This window comes from Mus caroli, unplaced genomic scaffold (assembly GCF_978045245.1).
Source record: "Mus caroli unplaced genomic scaffold, Mus_caroli_1 scaffold_13, whole genome shotgun sequence".
NCBI lineage: Eukaryota > Metazoa > Chordata > Mammalia > Rodentia > Muridae > Mus > Mus caroli.
Window position 1 is genome coordinate 111,074,102 of NW_028227268.1, and position 18,590 is coordinate 111,092,691.

Consider the following 18,590-nt stretch of genomic DNA (forward strand, 5'->3'; position numbering starts at 1 on the left):
CATGTGTGAGCATGCACCTGGGACGTAAATATGTGTGAGAAGGGTGTTGTTAATGGCTACTATTGGAAACACGCATCCAGAGATAGGCTGAATGTATGACCTATCACAACTCCATACTTGACCTCCACTGTGTGGTGAGAAAGATCAAAGAATTCTTTTTATGTCACAGTCAGAATGACCGGCTTGTAGCTTTGCTAAGAGTGCTTTCCGCTGTGGATGAAGCCATGCACCTGTAATTAGAGAGCAAAGCTCCTTTGAAGGGCGGCTTCCCATAAAACTATGTGATAGTTCCTGCCATGCCCCCCGTGGAGCTAGGTGTCTCCTTTTGGGGTGATAACTGGGTTGAGCTTTTAGAAAGGATATTTCACCAAGGATGACATTGAGATTCATGCTGAGATAATTTGGTAAATTTGGACAATAACTACTTCATATATACTCTGGGGAGGTTCTTTTTTTTGAATGGAAGAAAGATCACAAAAAGCAAAAGGGTAAGAAAGGAATTGTTTGACTTCCTCACTTGAAAACATAGTTATTTATTGTTATTTTTAATGTATTCCAACTTTTACCTAAGGATTTTAAGTAAAACTATACATTTAATCATAATTCCTTAGTTACTTTATTGTCTTTAATATTTGTTTTCTTTTAGCATAAGGGATTTCTGTCTTAGATGGACTAAAAACATTTTATATGTGTTTATTTGTATGTGTGTGTTTGTATATCTTTTTGTGTGTATGTGTGTTTCTATATGCATGTGTGTATTTATGTGTGTGTCTGTGTGGTCTGTGTATGTGTTTGTGTTTTAGTATGTGTATATATGTGTGTTTATATATGTATATGTGTATTTGTGTGTTTTGTATGTGTATATATATATGTGTGTGTGTGTGTGTGCCTGTGTATATTAATATGTGTGTCTGTGTGTACGTATGTATGTGTGTGTGTTTTATATGTGTGTATATGTGTATTTATGTGTGTTTCTCTTTGTTGTATTTATATGTGTATGACTGCATATGGAATTATAGGTGTGTGTCTAAGTGTGTGTATCTATGTATGCTTTCTATGTGTATATATATGTAGTTTTTGTGTGTTTATATATGTGTGCATATTTCTGTGTGTATGTGTGTATTTATATGTGTGTGTGTATGAATGTGTGTGTTCTGTGTGTGTATATTTGTGTTTGTGTTTTGTGTGTGTATTTATATGTGTCTCTGCGTGTGCATATGTATTTATATGTGTGCATCTGTGTGCATGTGTGTATCACTATGTGTGCCTGTGTGTTTTGTATGTATGTATATGTGTTTGTGTTTGTTTGTGTATTTACATATGAGTGTATTTGTAAGTGTGTATGTGTGTGTCCATGCATGTATTTGTATGTGTGTTGTGTGTGTGTGTACAAATTATGAAGCTTCTTTCAGTCTCACTCTCTATTTAAAGTTATTTGACTCTGCCTTGTCATGTGCAGATGGAAAGGTATTGAATGCTGGCAATTTCCTGATTGTTGTAGGTTGTCCTCCATAGAAATCTTTATAAATGGATCTAGAATACATGCCTCAAGTAAAATCTAAACAACTCAACTAGATGACTTAAATAATAGTAGGAAGGTGCTGGTCTGCTTATGTTCCATTAAATCAAGTATTGACTCTATTTAGTATGTAATACTCCATAGATATCTTCTTCTGAGTATTTATTTATTAACTTGAGATGAGGAAGGGAGTTTGGACTATGCAGAAAAAAAAGTCACAAACTCTCATAAACTATGTATACAATCATTTCTCACTATTATTAAAACTTTATCTTCTATGTATTGTATATCACTGACACTGCCAAACAGTGATACTGAGTTCCTCTTTCCAGCCATCTACATGAGTGTGACTATGCCAAAATCTACCTCTGCTTTTTGTTGTTTTGATTATCTTCTGACTTCAATAACCAATTGCAGGTGGCTTTTTCTTTTAAACATTGGAGCTATTTGGTAGTATGTAAATAAATGATTTTTAATGCTGAAGAGCACCATTTACCATTATTTTTCTTATGAATATTACAGTTATTAATCCCAATTGCATTAAATAGTGCAGAAGCTGGAAACTAGAGTAGAACCACTAATTACATGTAAAATATATTCAAAGTATGGACAGGAGAACTGATTTTTGGTCCAATTTGTTAGTATTTGTATCCTAAAGCAGATCACAGTGCTTCTGCAAAGCTATGATGCACACAGAAAAGAATGGATTTACTAATTATGAGACTTCTGTCACAGTTGGATAGCAGGTTTTAATGCAGAGATCTGGAATGAGGCTTCCTCCTTAAAAGGATAGAGCGATATACTCAATTATTACCTTGTGTTCAGGGAAAACTGCAAGTACCCATTCGTCTCCAGGAACTACCCTTTCCACCCATGGGGACTGATGTCAGGATAACCAGGCACATGTACCAGTGAGCTGGACCCAGATGTCACTGATGACCCCAGCTTCACTGCAGTGTTGAGAATTCTGGTTCTCAGGAGGAAGAGGCTATCTATCTCATGGCCTGCAGAGAATATATGCGGCAGAAGCAGAAGCAGGGAGAACCACAATCGAATGCTTTTGTTGAATCACCAGGACACTGTTTTGTTTTTGTTTGTTGTTTGGTTGGTTGGTTTGGTTTACTGGTTGGTTTTGTTTCCTTTGAATACCATTCCCCCAGGTCTAGTGTTTCCTTTAAAATATCATCTCTTTCATTGAACATTGTAATGGCAACTGTGTTACCTTCTTTCTGTGCTCTTGAGCCTCTTTGCTTCATGGTCTCACTTGCTAACTACCATAAGGTCTATTCTATTGTGGTTCACAGTTACTGGTCTGTTTTTATCTTCTCAGATCCAGTGGTTAATCTCAATAAACTTCTATTTAGGGAAGTATCTTAAAACTATGTCATGGCCTTCTTCAGGTTTTCATTTCTAGGCTAACATCCATGGCATTCAAACAACCTCACACAGAGGCCACCATAATAGAGAAAGATAGGCTGCTATAACAAGTATGTTTCCAAAATCCAGAAGCTGAGATCAGACTCTCTTACAGTGCCTAAGATGTTGCAGTAGTTAGACATGGAGGCAGCAGCCTCTTAGCAGACAATCCAGTTTCAGGATGACTCTTGTTGGGTGTCTCTCTAGAGATAATAAGCCTGGAAATATGTGTCCATTTTTTGGACAGAGTTTAATTAAGAACACAGGTGTATTCTTAAACACCTTTTGTATAACTAGAAATGAGCCTGGGAGATAATAGCATTGGGCTTATTAGCAGAGATGCTGAGATAAAATAAAGGGAGAGATGTTTGGTGTACAGCTGGTAGAACCACCATTACCTTTCTGTGAATTGAAGTTGCCCAGATCTCCTTTCTATGTCTGCCTCTGCTGTCCCTCATTTCCCTTTCATGGTGACAACTAAGTGGAAGATTGGAAGAAATATTTTGAGTTTAGCAGCTACTTTGCTAATTCACTTTGTAGGAAGATAAAAACTTGCCTATGTGATTTTAAGTAATTGAGCATGCTGTTAAAAACATCAACAACAAAGACATATTTCAATAACCTTTTTTAAAACCCCATGTAGTTCCAGGCAGCACCTCAGCAATGAGTTGTCATCATTCAGGAAAGGTAGGATGAGATGATGTTTACACATGTTTTAGTCTCAGAGATTCCTTCTGATTTCAGTGTCATTCTAGCTTATTCAAAAAATATATGCTGGTAAATCAATTAACAATAATAATTAATTACTAGCAAGCAAACAAACTCAACAATAATATGTTAGAAAGCACAGTAATATAACCTCAAAAGAAAGACAAATTTTCATATGACTATTTATCCTTTGGGTGTCTCTTAAAAATGGCCTATATTTGGTAAAACCTCTATATTCCAGGACACACAGAAGAGGACAACCAGAATCTAGAGTCAAATCTATGAGTGTGTAAAATTAATATTATGAACACAAAACTATAAGGATTTTAACATATATAATAATGAGCCTTCCTAATGAGGGCTCTGACCCATGTTCTGTTTGCTCCTGCTTGTCTATTCTGAGGAATCTTAACATCCAGCTGCAGCTGTAGGTCTGAGCTGGAGAACACTGGCGGGTCAGCTAGAATATTTTCCTTTCGAGCCAGAGAAACAAAAATGCCCCTCAGCCCATCCCTATCCTCTGTCCCTCCAAGGCTATCAGGTCCGCCCTGCATCCATATTCCAAGGAGGAGAGAAGATGCTGCCTCCAAGCTGATTAGTGCTTCCATTAGCCTGCTTATAAAGCACCTTTAAATCTCAGAATATTTTTTGGCCTTTGCCAGCTTCTCTCTTTAACAAAAGACAAAAGTACTCCAGGAATCTAGAGACCAGTGAAAAGCTTAAAGCAGTGATTTGACAGCACTTAAAAAGAAATACCTGGGAAGCCTTGAACATAGGAATTAACGGTTTATTCCTTTTTCTCTTGCTTTTGGTTTGGCAAATTTGCTAAGATGTTGGAGAGAAAGATGGTTTCTATACAGAATCAGTGAATGCTGCAGGAATAAATGGCTGGAGCAGCTGGCAGGAACTTATCATGAGGCCAGACGAGGGGGTGGAAGGTGAACCTTGCCACCAACTACATTTGATTTATACTAAATCCCTGGGTCATCTGAGAAGTGGAAGGCAGAGCAGCTGTTACACAGCCGTGGATATAAACACCCCTCTACTGTGGCAGAGACCAGATTTTTTGACTTACAGTTGAAATGGCCTTTCTTCAGAAATTCTTTCCTAAACCAGAAATTAGCTGCTACCTTAGAGCAGTTACCATGCCTACTCTTGCCTGTGCCTAGCAACCAGTCCTGGAACATTTTATTGCAAGGACAGCCTTACCATTTCAAATTTTAGCAATTTCCTCAAACACTGTCTAAACCTTTATGGCAAAGTTGCAGAGTGTGTAAATTAAACATTAATGTTTTTTTTTTCAAGTCAGAGTATATTTTCCCAAAGATCTTATGATATGTGAGCTAGGCATGGCTATAAAGCCAGATCAGATTACTGAGGAAATATCTGCTGATGTCCCTGGGTTAAAGAATGCACTCAGGCTCCTGCAGGTGCTGGTCTTGGTGTGTACGTGGGAGGATAGCTCTGCTATGTCCCCAGCATGCCTTGCTGTGACTTCTTGGTCATGGTTGCAGAAAGGCTGATTAGCACCTTTTCTGCTTTTTTTTTTTTAATGACCATGCACATGTCTTAATCAAGGAAGCTTTGGACTTCAGCCTTTTAATCTTTTTCTAGTATGAATGCTTTTCATTTTATATTAAAGCCTGGTAATACTTGAAAAAAACAATAGAACATGGTGGTCATTATTATAGGTAAGATAAAATCCTATTTGCTTAGTTTGTGTAATGCTGCTTATACATGTGTTCTCAGGGCTGACCATTTGGTGTGGCATAACAATCAGTGTGCTCTTTGCTGAAGAAGACTATTTCTTCCATTCCCGGTATTCCTTAGTTGCCTGTACTTCTTTGTGTAGGGTTGAGGCCTTTTTGGCTGTCACTCATCCATGTTAACATTTCTGTTGTTGTCCTTGTTCACCTCATTTTTAGATCATGTTAATGAGACTTTATGGTTATAGCTTCTGATATTTCCAGGATGCTTACATGGGTACATTTGTGTCACACATACCTCGGTGGTGACCAATTGCTCTCTAATTAGACTTCAGATCTGCAAGAGGGAAATCCAATATGGTATTAGAAACCTGGCCAACTACATAGGGCTAGTGAGGTCAGGAATCTTGGAGAAGAACCTACAGCTACAACTTTATTAAACCCACATAGGTTCTCACTGTGTTCTAAATACTTGTTCCTGAACCCACAGAGAAGTGAATTCCTCACCTCTCATCAAAGAAGCTTATCTTTGCAACAGACAGAAACCATTACAGAAAAGCACCCGGAACCAAAATGCAGAGCTGGAGAGCCCAGCTCCAATGGAAAACAATTTACAAAACAGGTCCTACACCTAAGACTTAGGGAACATTGTGAAAGAGGGGGCAGGAAGACTCACAAGGCAGAAGATCAAGGCATTAAATCTCTTTCTTAAACCTCAGAATATGTTTGCCAGTTTCTCTGCTTCCCTACCTAGGTCATTGTCCTGTGAAAACTCTTAAAAAGGCAGACTAGGTGTGGTAGGTGAAACTTATTTTATCTTTCTGCAGTGACTGGAAGCAGATGTCCACATGTATCTCAGGCTCAGTCATTTAGTGAACTGTGTGTTAGAGACTGGAGCTAACAGACAAAATTTATATAGACCTTGGTTTTCTGTGGTTTCATGGAAAATTGGCATAAATCAGTGAAATTAAGGTTAGAAAGTTTTGGGTATGTTTAGAAAAGGAGGGAATCCAGATCTCATGGTAGTTTGTGCCTAAATGACCTGAGAATTTTAGTTAACTCAGAGATTCTTATTATATTTTGCTCTGAGGATATTTATTGGTCATATCAGTAAGGGGAGAATAGCTAACGCTATTTGGTGATGGGAGGCTGGTGACTCTCATCTCTAATCAAGGGCTCTCTATCACTTCAAGATTCAGTATCTAAAAGTGTCCACCTAAGTTCATGTCTGAAAAGGTGACATCCCAGCTCTAAGACCCAATATTTTGTGTGGGAAGAAATAGAGCACACTTCCTCCAAAGCCAGTAACTCTGAGTTCTAGAGCTCAGTGTCACTCCTTGACTTTGATTAGCCGTTGTTGGTTTTCATCTTTATAAAGAACTGACTAGACTCTTTGTGAAATGACACATAGGGTTTGTTCCGTTTTTCCCACCTCCAGTCCAAAATGCTACGGAGCAATTCTGCTTCCTCCTGGAGATTTGCTTATCTTGACACACTCCAAAATGCTGAGGACTCCCCCAGGGAGTTGATACGATGTTGAGGACAGTCAAGGTACCTTAGGGTGATTGTGGTAACCTCTGGCAATGCTGTCTGTTGGAGGTCTTACTAGAATATTGAATGCTGGGTATCCTAGTCTGGGATGAGAACAAGAGACAGACAACTGTCTACCTGACACCTGGAATTGAGTCAGAATCTGGGTAGGATCTGGTTCCAGGAGCTATACTGAACCTACCTGCCATGTTAACACAATTCAAGTTTTAAAAATTAACTTATAAAATCTTCAAAGATATTATTTTTAAATTAGTTTTAAAAAAAATTTTTTTTTGGTTTTTTTCAAGACAGGGTTTCTCTGTATAGCCCTGGCTATACAGAACTAACTATATAGAACTAACTTTGTAGACCAGGCTGGTCTCAAACTCAGAAATCCACCTGCCTCTGCCTCCTGAGTGCTGGGAGTAAAGGCATGTGCCACCATGCCTGGCTTTAATTAAAAATTTTTATTCAGCAAAATAAATGAGATTCATGCAATTAAAAAAAAGTTACAGCCGGGCGTGGTGGCGCACGCCTTTAATCCCAGCACTCGGGAGGCAGAGGCAGGCGGATTTCTGAGTTCGAGGCCAGCCTGGTCTACAGAGTGAGTTCCAGGACAGCCAGGGCTATACAGAGAAACCCTGTCTTGAAAAACCAAAAAAAAAAAAAAAATGTTTAAAAAAAAGTTACAACACAAAATACCTTTAAAAAGACCCTCCAAAAAATTACTACATGAGGAAAATAACATAAAGGAAAGCCTAAAAAGATATAAAATACATATTTTATGGAAAATTATAAAAAAGGTGTCCAATAATCATAACAAAGAACATTAAAATTCAAATCCAAGTGAAATATTCAGTGCTTTGGGCCTGAAGAGATGGCTCAGAGGTTAAGAGCACTTGCTGCTCTCACAGAGGGCTTGGGATGGTTTCCTAGCTCTTATATGACAGCTCATAACTCTCTGAAAGTTCAGTTTCAGGGAATCTGGTGTCCTCTTCTGACCTCCTTGGCCATCACACACACATATGGTACACATTTATACATGATCAAACCAGAGAGAATGCCAGCACTGAGAAGAGGAAGTGGATACAAAGCCCCACCTCTAACCAAGATGCAATTTGCAATTGAGAGTGTCTTATAAAATGTTTTAAATGAAATAGCTACATAGAACCTCATACAAGGTATTTAAAAGACCAAGGTAATTTCACGGGCTTGTTTTGTGCTTAGTCAGGCAAGCATAGTTAGTGGTGAACACTAAGGACTGAGGGAGTGAAGGCACATGATTAGATAGTATAAATGGAAGAGAAGCAATTTTGGATGCAGAATTGTGAAATGCATTGTTCTGAGAATGGTATTAGTGATACTGGGATGCCAAGCAATACAGGAGCTCTCCATTCAGTGAAGCCAACCTCCCTAATGAGAGAGAGCATGCGAGCTTGGGCCTATACTGTGTGTTAAATATGTATAAAGTTGTGTGAGTGTGTGTGTGTGTGTGTGTGTGTGTGAGAGAGAGAGAGAGAGAGAAAGAGAGAGAGATAGAGAGAGAGAGAGTGTGTGTGTCTGTGTGTCTGTGTGTGCATGTGTAATCAGCTGACTTTATATATAAGTAAATTAAGCAGCTTGGATGATTCTGGTTACATGCTACTAGCAAGGAAAATTGAGGTTGGTGCTCCTCTTAAATTTGGAGATAGTTGAGTCAAGTTGGTACCAGTAAAACATCTCCATAACTCTAGTTATTGAGTGAGCAAAGTTCCTTCTCTGGTTTGCTTCTTATACTTCCTTTACCAGAACTCTTAGGTCCTGTGTTCTTGAGGTTTTCCAAGAACAAGATGGAGACAACTTATAGAGGAAAGAGTTGTTAGGGGTTTGCTTATAGTTTCACATGGTTATTTAATGACTATCATGGCAGCAGGCAAGTACACAAGGTGGTGGGGAGTAGCTGAGATCTTACATGTTAGGATAATAACCACAGACAAAGAAACCACTAACTGAAATGGTATGGGTTTTTGAAACCTCAAAGCCCACCTAATGATACAACTTCCTCCCAGGCTATGCCTGCTCCAACCCCTCCTAAGCCTTCTCAAACAGTTCCAACACCTAGGAACCAAGTATTCAGGTATATGGGGAACATTTCCAAACCACCAAAGGTTTTGTAATTAAGGTCAATGATACCGAAGTCTAAATTTCTTTCTCAGGAAACTGAATAGTAAAATTTATGATTGACCAAGGTAACTAGGTAGTTGCTTTCTCCTATAGGTTTCTTTTCTTTAATTAAGACAGTTATTTTGTAACATCTTGCTATATATCTCAGGCTAGTCTCAAGCTCACAGTCCTCAGCATTTGGAGTTATAGGTTTGTACCCCCATGTGCAGCTACATAGTTATTTTACACATGGAGAATGAGGTGAAACCTTAGCCACAAGTTTCAATGTGAAAGCAGAGTTTCCCAGAGGCTTAAGCACCATCTCTTCATTCCAAGAGATTTAAGCTCGTGAGCCTTTCAGGCTGTAGGAACTATGAGTCCTGAGGACAAGGCAGTGATTAAATCAAGAGGCAGTCACTGTCTTCACAGAGCCCACACATAAATGGGGAGAGAAAGATAGACAAGTCATTACATAATCATAATCACTTAAGCACTTTGAATGCTCCCTACGTGCCAAGAACTCCTTCCTGCTTGATTACATGTAGTAACTCATGTCGTTCACAAGGATAGTTCTGTTATGTAGGAGCTATTCACTTCAGCTTTGAAAGAGAGAAACTGTTACAGAGACAAATTAAAACTTGCCCATGGTTATGTGGCTGGTGGTGGCAAAGCTAGAAATCAAAACTCAGACAGTATCTCCCTAGTTTGAGGCTTTGTCTTTCTCTGCATTGATTTTATGTGGAGCATATCCAGGATGACTTGAGCTATAGATAAAGATCAATGTGAGTGATGGTACAGCTTGAGGCATGACTGCTTTTGTTCCTAATCCAAAATTAGAGTTCTAGTTCTCTAAGGGTCTTTTCTGCATATAAATTTCTTTACTTCTTTTTCTATTAAGAAAGACATGGGCAGCAGATGATTGAAAGAAAATGGGGATGTCATTAAGGTGATTTCTTAAGAATGGGAATTGTTTCTGGAAACCAACCATTTCCTGTGTTTGGTGGCAGGTATATATTTGTTCACAAGGAACTGTTGTCAAGTCCTTCACTGTTGGCCTGAGATCCTTCAAAGCATAGCACTTTCTATATACCATTACATTTTCGTATAATTTCCGAAGGTTAGAAGAAGCTGTTTGGGCAACACACCATAACACATCACAATTTCTACAGGGAGATGTTTATTATTATTATTATTATTATTATTATTATTATTATTATTATTGCAGAGGGAGATTACAGGTGAAAAGGGGACAATAAGGAAGGACTGGGAAATGAATAGAATTGTGGTCTCTGATGTGAAATTCCCAGAGAATCAATAAAAATTATGGAAAAGAAAAAAGGGAGAACCTGGCAACAGGAGAAACAACTCTCGGTGGTAAACTAGTGCTCTTCTTGGCCATGCAGTACACTGCAATGTCAAGAGCCTGTCTTTGCAATCTCTAAGAACTTAATCCCAAGGCACGTTGAAACTTTAAGATGGCTGATGTGACATGTTAAAGTTTTAAGATAGCAGATTTACATCTATCGTTTAGGTGGAAATACCAAATGATTCTAGTCACTAAGTGTTCTTAAAGGTTTAGATTGTTTCATGATTGAGCTTCACCCATGAAATTATAACGGTATGGTTGCCTAAACAAGACCTGAAAATGACAGTACCAAAAGAATGACAGCGCCAATGTGAATGGAGGAACTCTCACCAGGCCCCACCCCTACTGAGAAGCTATAGGGGATTACTGACTTCAGAGAAAAAGAGACTCTATCCGCTCCTGACAAATCACAGAGATCACTTATGAGCTTCTCAAGCAGCTCTAAGCATATATATCTGAGCAACAGTAAATGAACTCAAGAAGTTGTATTTATACATGTGTGTATGTATGTGTGTGTGTGTATGCGCCGGTGCATGTGTGTGTGTGTGTATGTGTGTGCACCTGTGCATGTGTGTGTATGTGTGTGGGGTGGGGGCTGTGCATGTGGGGGGGGGGGCGCCTGTGCATGTGTGTTTATGTGGGGGGGGCCTGTCAATGGGGGGGGCTGTGCATGTGTGTGTGTGTGTGTGTGTGTGTGTGTGTGTGTGTGTAGCAATAATAATTAAAGTAAAAGAGGTCATGAACTTGAGAAGAGTAGGGAAACACAGAAGGAATTACAGGGAGGAAAGACATGGCACAAATGATGTAAATACAGTCCTCACACTTGAAATTCTCAAAAAAAAAAAAAAAAAAGCATTTCCTAGGGGAATAGTAATAAGAATCTTGCTCTAGTACTTTATCTCTGCCAGGAGAAACAGATGCCACTAGAAGACTGCGTGGGTGGTTTCAAGAAGAAAGATCTTACTGATGAGGTGTTATCTGTCTCTTCCTTTACAGGGCTGCGTAACAACACCCAACTCGCCATCCTTGCATTCTCGGTCCCTAACACTGGGTCCCTCCCTCTCCCTGGGCAACATCTCTGGAGTGTCTATGAAGTCAGACATGAAGAAGCGCAGAGCCCCTCCTCCTCCAAGTCCCAAGCTGCTGGGTCAAGACAAGGTATCAGAAAAGGTAGGGCTTTCGCACTTCTCACAACCAAATCGTCTTTACACTGACCCAGTTAACTCTATTGCAGGTCCTTGGAAATGCTGAATTCTTTACTCTTGAGTAAAGAATTTAACACAATGTGTTCAGAGTGAACATCTGAGCTTTATTTAGAAGTAAAAGTGAGACACCACTCTGCTCCAGTTACTAAGCTAGGAAACTATTTTGGGGTCTTTGGTTCTTAAGGACTCAATGCTTGTAGATTAACATTTGTTTCATTTTAGCACTGAAATTTTGGGGGTGTCAGAGAGATCACTTATGAGAAATTACATAAACAAAGGTACTTGGAGGAATCTGAGGCTTGTGAAGGAAGCAAAGTATCTCATCTAAATGCTGCACACTACTCAGATTCACAGAAAATGGAGACGTGTGCATATTAAGTTGTTTTAAATATGATATGGGGTTTATTTCATAGGACCTGTATTTAAGAAGCTTTCCTTTTGTCTTCAGAGCAGTACAAAGCCTTCTAAGGCATTATATCATTAGACATGGTCCCATAGATCACATCCTGAGCTGTGAGAAACCTAACCTATGGTTTCTACTTCTCCTCTTTCCTTCAGCTACCTGCTGACACCTGGAAGCATTAACTTGAAATGTCTAGTCTTCTCTTCACAGGACTAGGGAACCATATGACACTATAAACATTTCGTATCCTGACATTTCTGGTATAGCCAACTGCACTCCGAAAATATTAAACAGAAAGTTCCAGAAAAAAAAATATACATTTAATCTCCACACTCATCTAAATAGCATGATGAAATCCATAGTCATACTCTGTCCTTCTAGAACATGAGCCATCCCTTTGCCGAGTATATCTATCTTGTATTACTATCTGCTTAGTGGTTGATAAGTGGCTGTCTGAATTATGACTGGTTCTTGTGATATTGCCGTACTATAATCACTTATTTGTCTTAATTGTGGCCTAAAAGCTAAAAATAGTCACTCAAGCAGTTGATAATTTGCCAAAGAGAACCTTTCATTAAGTGGAAAGGTGAAATGTTATTGAAAGTATAGATGTCTATGGAAACACAGAGTATCAGAGAGAGGGGGCAGGGGGATTTGAGTACCTAAAAAAGTGTGTTTGTATAGATGGTAGCTATCTGTCTAATCACCTCTCTTTTCCAAGCTCTGAACAAAGTACTGGGATGAAATCATGAAGTTTTATTTTTCTAAGCACATCCTCAACTGGATGAAGTGTTGAGAGTACCTCTGGGGGCTCATGCTTTTGAGTATTCCAAGCTCTGCATCATCACCCATATGCTGAGGTGCAACTTGAGAATGAGGGCTGCCCTTTCTCTTCTTTGTTTTATCTGACCCTGCATCCCAGATTCCAGGGCAGAAGGCATACCCTGAACACTGGCATCACATGAAGCATGCTGAGTATCCTTTTATTCTTTGATGGATTTAACATTCTCTTTCTTGCCTGGTGCCTCAGCAACTCTGGCTCTGTCTGTGTGTCATAACTCTGAAGAACGAACATTGACACTCTTTAGGTGTGAATCATTTTTCCATTAGTCAAAAGATGGCTTTTCCCGACAACATTGTTAAATATACTAGAAACTATGTCCATTCCACCAAACTTGGAGGCTTTGCCGTGGGTCTTTGTTATAGCTGCAGGTTACTGTGAGTGGGTCCTAATGTCTTCCTTGACATCTGATTTAGTCATTTTTTCACTGCTGTCACAAAATACTTGCAAATATAAATCTATTTGCAAGGGATTATTTTGGTTACACTTTGAGGAGACAGTCCAATATGGCAGGGAAGCCATAGCATCAGGAGCAGGAACATCTGTTACATTTCACCCAGAGAACAGGGAGCAGTAAGCCAGTGCTCAGTTCTCCTTTTACTTTTTATTCATACCTCAGTTCATGAATGGTACCATCCACACTTAGTACATATCTTCTCTCAGTTAAACCTTGCTAGAAACAACATCATAGACATAAGCAGAAGTGCATTACTAGGGTCTTTCTAAATCAGGTCAAATTTGCCATGCAGATTAAACATCGCAGTATCTTTACTTCGCTGTCTGTCTGTCTGTCTGTCTGCCTGCCTGCTTGCCTGCCTGCCTGTCTCTCTGGCAGCCTACCAGTCTGTCTACCTGTCCTGTAGATGTCTTTATTTTTCCAGAGGCCTTCTTAGCTTTGTATATCAGAAACCATATCTAACCCCCATAGGCCCTTTATTCATGTCAGTAGAAATTGATCTCAAAATCCTATAATACAACACATTTTAGAAGATGTTCTGATTTTTTTTTGTCTCAGACACTCATTTCTTTTGAGATTTCTGTGATAATACAGCAATATTCTGATAAAGAGAAATTTAGTCCCAGAGGCACATCAGTTTGTCCCACGCTTGGTAGAACAATGGAGCCGCTATGTGAAGCTGTTTCCTGTGGCCACAGTTCATCTCTTTAATCAGTTTACATTGTGTACTTTTTCATAACACCCAGATGTATTGAAAACATTAGCCATTTCCAGCCACCCCCAAGATGCCTCTTTCCTTTGGGTTGAGACAGATATTTTTTAGTGATGAAAAATATGTGTTCCGGGACCAGGGTTATGTAAAAGCTTTTCTCCAATTTTAAATCTTAATGTGGTAGAGCATAGATGGTACATCAGCATTTCAAAATTGTCTTCTATACTAAGATGGTATGCTTTGTTTTTCTGAATTTAATTTAGTTACTCATACTGGATAGTCTGCTGGAGCAGAAAAACATATAGTAACTGGAGAATTGGGAACTCTAAATGGAAAATAAACAGTACATTCTCCCCTGCAGAATGAGCAGAGCCCCTCTGCAGCTATAAAAGCTTCCACTGAAATCTGTTTTATTTGGCACAGAATGAGTTGAGAAATTGGTTGCTGGAAACCATGTCCCTTTTAAAGTATGTGAGTAAAGTACAGATTGCATTTAAGCCCTGCCTATGAACATCCTTCTTTCTAAAATGAAATATATTTTGTTATTTACCAATTTCTGGGAAAGGGACCCCAAAAAATATGTTGTCCTGGTTGTTGGGAAGGACATCAGTTCCTTTTTATGAATTTCCTTCCATCTAAAGATAAGTTGTTTGTTTGAAAACCTAATTTATATGTAGCTGCTACTAAAACCAAAATCCTGAGTAAGAAGAAAATGTTTAGTTTCAGGACATGGTTAGCTTATGAGAATACTTAGGTTTTCATGTTTACATGACCATTTTTCTTATCAACTAAGTGGCAAAATTCAAAATTAACTGTCAGTGCCTTAAAGATAGAATAATTTTCCCATGTTCCATTTATGTGAAATGTAAAAAATGTATATTAGGTATATATTTTACCTAATTAAATACTCATGATTTGATCATCAGTATTTATTTTTAAAGGTAATTTTTAAGAAGATTTCCTAGAAATGTTGGAACTGGAAAATAAGCAATGCCACTTTTATACAAATCTCTCTGCAGAGCGTTTGGGGAGATTATTGGGCATAAGGGTCTGGTCTCTTTAGGCAGAGGATAGTGCCTTTCTTCAGAGGCCACTGCCCTGGCCATGCATCTTGACCTTAGGCTGTTACAGTGAACTTTCAGGTAGAGGTGGGTAGAGAATGGAAGGGTGTCATGGTAGGGCTCTATGATCTAGCCACCTTTTATGCCTACCAAACTATATGTCATTTTGTTCATGGTATAAAGAAAATGCTTTAAATGTATTCTGAATTACTTGAAATGTTTCATTCTAACAGTCGGCACCACAGACTTCCAACATGACAAGGATTCTTGACATTATCTTGGGCTTCTTGCCTTAGGGTTTCAAAATAATTAGCAATGTTGACTATGAAAACAAAATGGTAAAGACTTGTTATGATCAGGTATTAGCATCACCCAGAGTAGGGTTTTCTGTGAATGTATTCCTTATTTGGTCAAAAATACTGGTAGAACACTCTGCTCCAATAGCAGAAATGCCATTCATTTTTCTCATGCTTTGGTTAAGTATGCACATGGACACATAAAATCTCATATCATATGAACAGACAGAATGATCATAGATGTTAGAAACAACTGAAAACATCACTGCTTCTTTGATTTAATGGTTAGAATATTCCTGAAAATCCTAAAACTGCTGAGGGTACTTCCAAAGCAATACTTTATTGAAAATTGAAATGCCTAATTTACCATTAGACTTCAAGGGTGATCCTTTTTGTTGTTTGTTTCCTTGTTTGAGACAGGGTCTCATAGCCTAGGCTGGCCTCCAGCTCACTCAATATGTTTGACCAATCAAGGATAGCCTTGAACTCTTGACCCTCCTGTCTCTACCTCCTGAGTTCTGATAGCTGGCATATCTCCCATCACACTCAGCTCCAGGGCTTTATGCATACTAAGCAAGAATTCTATATCCTCAACCCTTTAAAGACTACTGCTTTTTTTTTTTTTAAAGGAAGCAGAATTTTAGTATAGGTAGATGGCTATTTAAGGGAGAGTTGTACTATAATAATATTCAAAAAAAGAATAAAAGGAGGAAAGAGTCATTAGCCTTTTTGAGTTAGAACTCAGAAAAGTGGACAGAGTTAACAGAAAAGTTAACTACCACCACCACGGCTACTTCTGATAGCATGGCATACTGCTTTCTCATGTCATTGACACTGCCCTACAGAAAGGTCACCTTGGCTGAGGTGGGCTCTGCAAGTCATGGTACTGTGGAGGCCCTGTAAGTTTGGCCAGCAGAGTGCAAGAGTACCACAGGTACTGTGAGGTGGTTATTGCTGACTACTTCATTGAATCTAGAATAACCAGAGAGGTGAACTTTGGTCCCATCTGTGGAGGCATATCTAAATTGAATTAATTGAAGTGTGAAGACCCTTCCACTCCAGTGGACACCGTTTCCTCGCTGCTATCCTGTCTATAATGGAGGCTAGGGGAACAGACACTGTGTTCATCCCTGTACTGGCTAGTTTTGTGTCAACTTGACACACCTGGAGTTATCACAGAGAAAGGAGCTTCAGTTGAGGAAATGCCTCCATGAGATCCAACTGTAAGGCATTTTCTCAATTAGTGATCAAGGGTTTCAGGCCCCTTGTGGGTGGGACCATCTCTGGGCTGGTAGTCTTGGTTCTATAAGAGAGCAGGCTGAGCAAGCCGGGGGAAGCAAGCCAGTAAGGAAAATCCCTCCATGGCCTCTACATCAGCTCCTGCTTGAGTTCCAGTCCTGACTTCCATTGGTGATGAACAGCAGTGTGGAAGAGTAAGCTGAATAAACCCTTTCCTCCCCAGCTTTCTTCTTGGTCATGATGTTTGTGCAGGAATAGAAACCCTGACTAAAACAATCCCTCTCTGCTCCTGATTGTGAGATGTGAACAGCTGTGTGAAGCTCCCACTGCCTTGGCATTTCTGAAATGCATTATTCCCTTGAGCAGAAATAAACTTTTCTCCTGTGCTGCTGCTCTCAGGTGTGTTATCACAGCAACAGGAACAGAAGCCAAGGTAACCATCTTCTCTTGCCAGTCTCTGTTCCCTTCCTTGATTTCATTTTCTTTTAGCCCTGAACATGTAGTCTTACAAAACAAAGAAGTCTGTATATTTCTTTACTAGTATCTCCGTATATAGCTTTTAACATACCACATAAGAAGTATGAAGAAACACAGATCCAAAATGCCCAAGTCAATTGTTGTACTAGACAAATCAGAGATAAAAGAATGTTTAGTACTTTCTCCTGGCTGTTGGGCAGTAAAGTTCCCTTCATTCAACTGGCCCCAGGTCTCAAAAACATATTAATAGTGATTTAATAACAAGCTTTTGTGGTGTTCCAAAGGCCACTATCCTATGTAGCCTAGTGGTTGTTCTATCTGTAAACAATGTACAGTTATTGTCTTCATTTTACCAATGAGGGCAATATGCTTAGAGGTCATAGGGTAGCTGCCATGCCAGTCAGTGATACCTTACAGACTATCTGGTGTCTTTCTTACATATAGCCATTGGAGGTAACGCTAGTTGGGTCACAGAGATGTGTAACTGTCATTTGAGTGGAAAACATGCTGGAGTGCTTCTGATCTATCTGCACCCTTTGCCAGTTCTTACATTGCTAAGGGGGAAGAACAATGTACATTGTACTGATGCGATAAATAGACTTCACGTGACCTTGGCTGTCAGGAGATGCAGAGGGTTCAGGGATGTTTGAAATGGAAGAGTGAGCTTACTCACCACTGACAAGGAAGGCCTGCTTGCTGTGTGAGGGTCAAACTCAAGAGATGAGGAAGTTCATAAATGCTGAAGGGAGATTGCTCTCCACATTTCACATCACTCATGAGCCTTTAAGAAACAGCTTCTTCCTGCTGTCAGTGCAATCAGCTTTCTCAGCAGCTCACTCTGTGTGTCTGAGAGATACAGTTACTACCCCAACACTTGGCAGAAATAGGATAAAAATCATTTTACCTCTACATACATCCTTTGTCAAAAACCTAATGTCAATGGGCATGATGCTGGACTTTTGAGAGAATTATGTTAAATAAATTATTGCAACTATCTTTGGCTTACTAGTTTCAAAGATATATAAACTTAAGAATTCTGAAGCTCATATTAAACTCATATTATTTTTTAAACTATTTTTATTGGAATATTTAAATATATACATACAATGAAAACTAACAAAAGATCAAAGGCATTAAAGAAATGAAACTAAGTGTTTGGATGTGTAAAAAAAAAAAACACCTTTAGAAGCATAACATTCTAAACCTATTACTGTACGTGTAGCCAAAAACATGAGAAATATATCTAACAATGTAGCTTAAAGGTTCTGTGGTTCTGAGCTGCTGATTTTATTTACTTATTGACTCCACACAATTTCCAAGTCTGTTTATGTACTCATACAGTATGCTATCAAACTTCACAAACCTTGACAGGAATGGAGAATAAAAATAAGTAATTCTTTGGGCCTAGCCATACTATCACTGAGTTCATATTCTACAAAGAAGTGTCATTCAATTGTAAATGTTACACATATTAAGTGTGCCTGACTTTTTTAGTAAATGAGCCAAACTAGC

General features: G+C 39.0%; 1 protein-coding gene across 7 annotated transcripts in view; it reads left to right on the top strand.

Moving 5' to 3' along the window:
- Cobl (cordon-bleu WH2 repeat protein) overlaps positions 1-18,590 on the top strand; it is a 229,565-nt gene that overhangs the window by 108,834 nt on the left and 102,141 nt on the right. For all 7 annotated transcript variants that reach the window (XM_029483414.2, XM_029483412.2, XM_085829103.1 and 4 more), the window contains one exon: positions 11,384-11,557. In XM_029483414.2, coding sequence (XP_029339274.1) covers positions 11,384-11,557 — 174 coding nt within the window. The remainder of the gene's footprint in view (positions 1-11,383; positions 11,558-18,590) is intronic.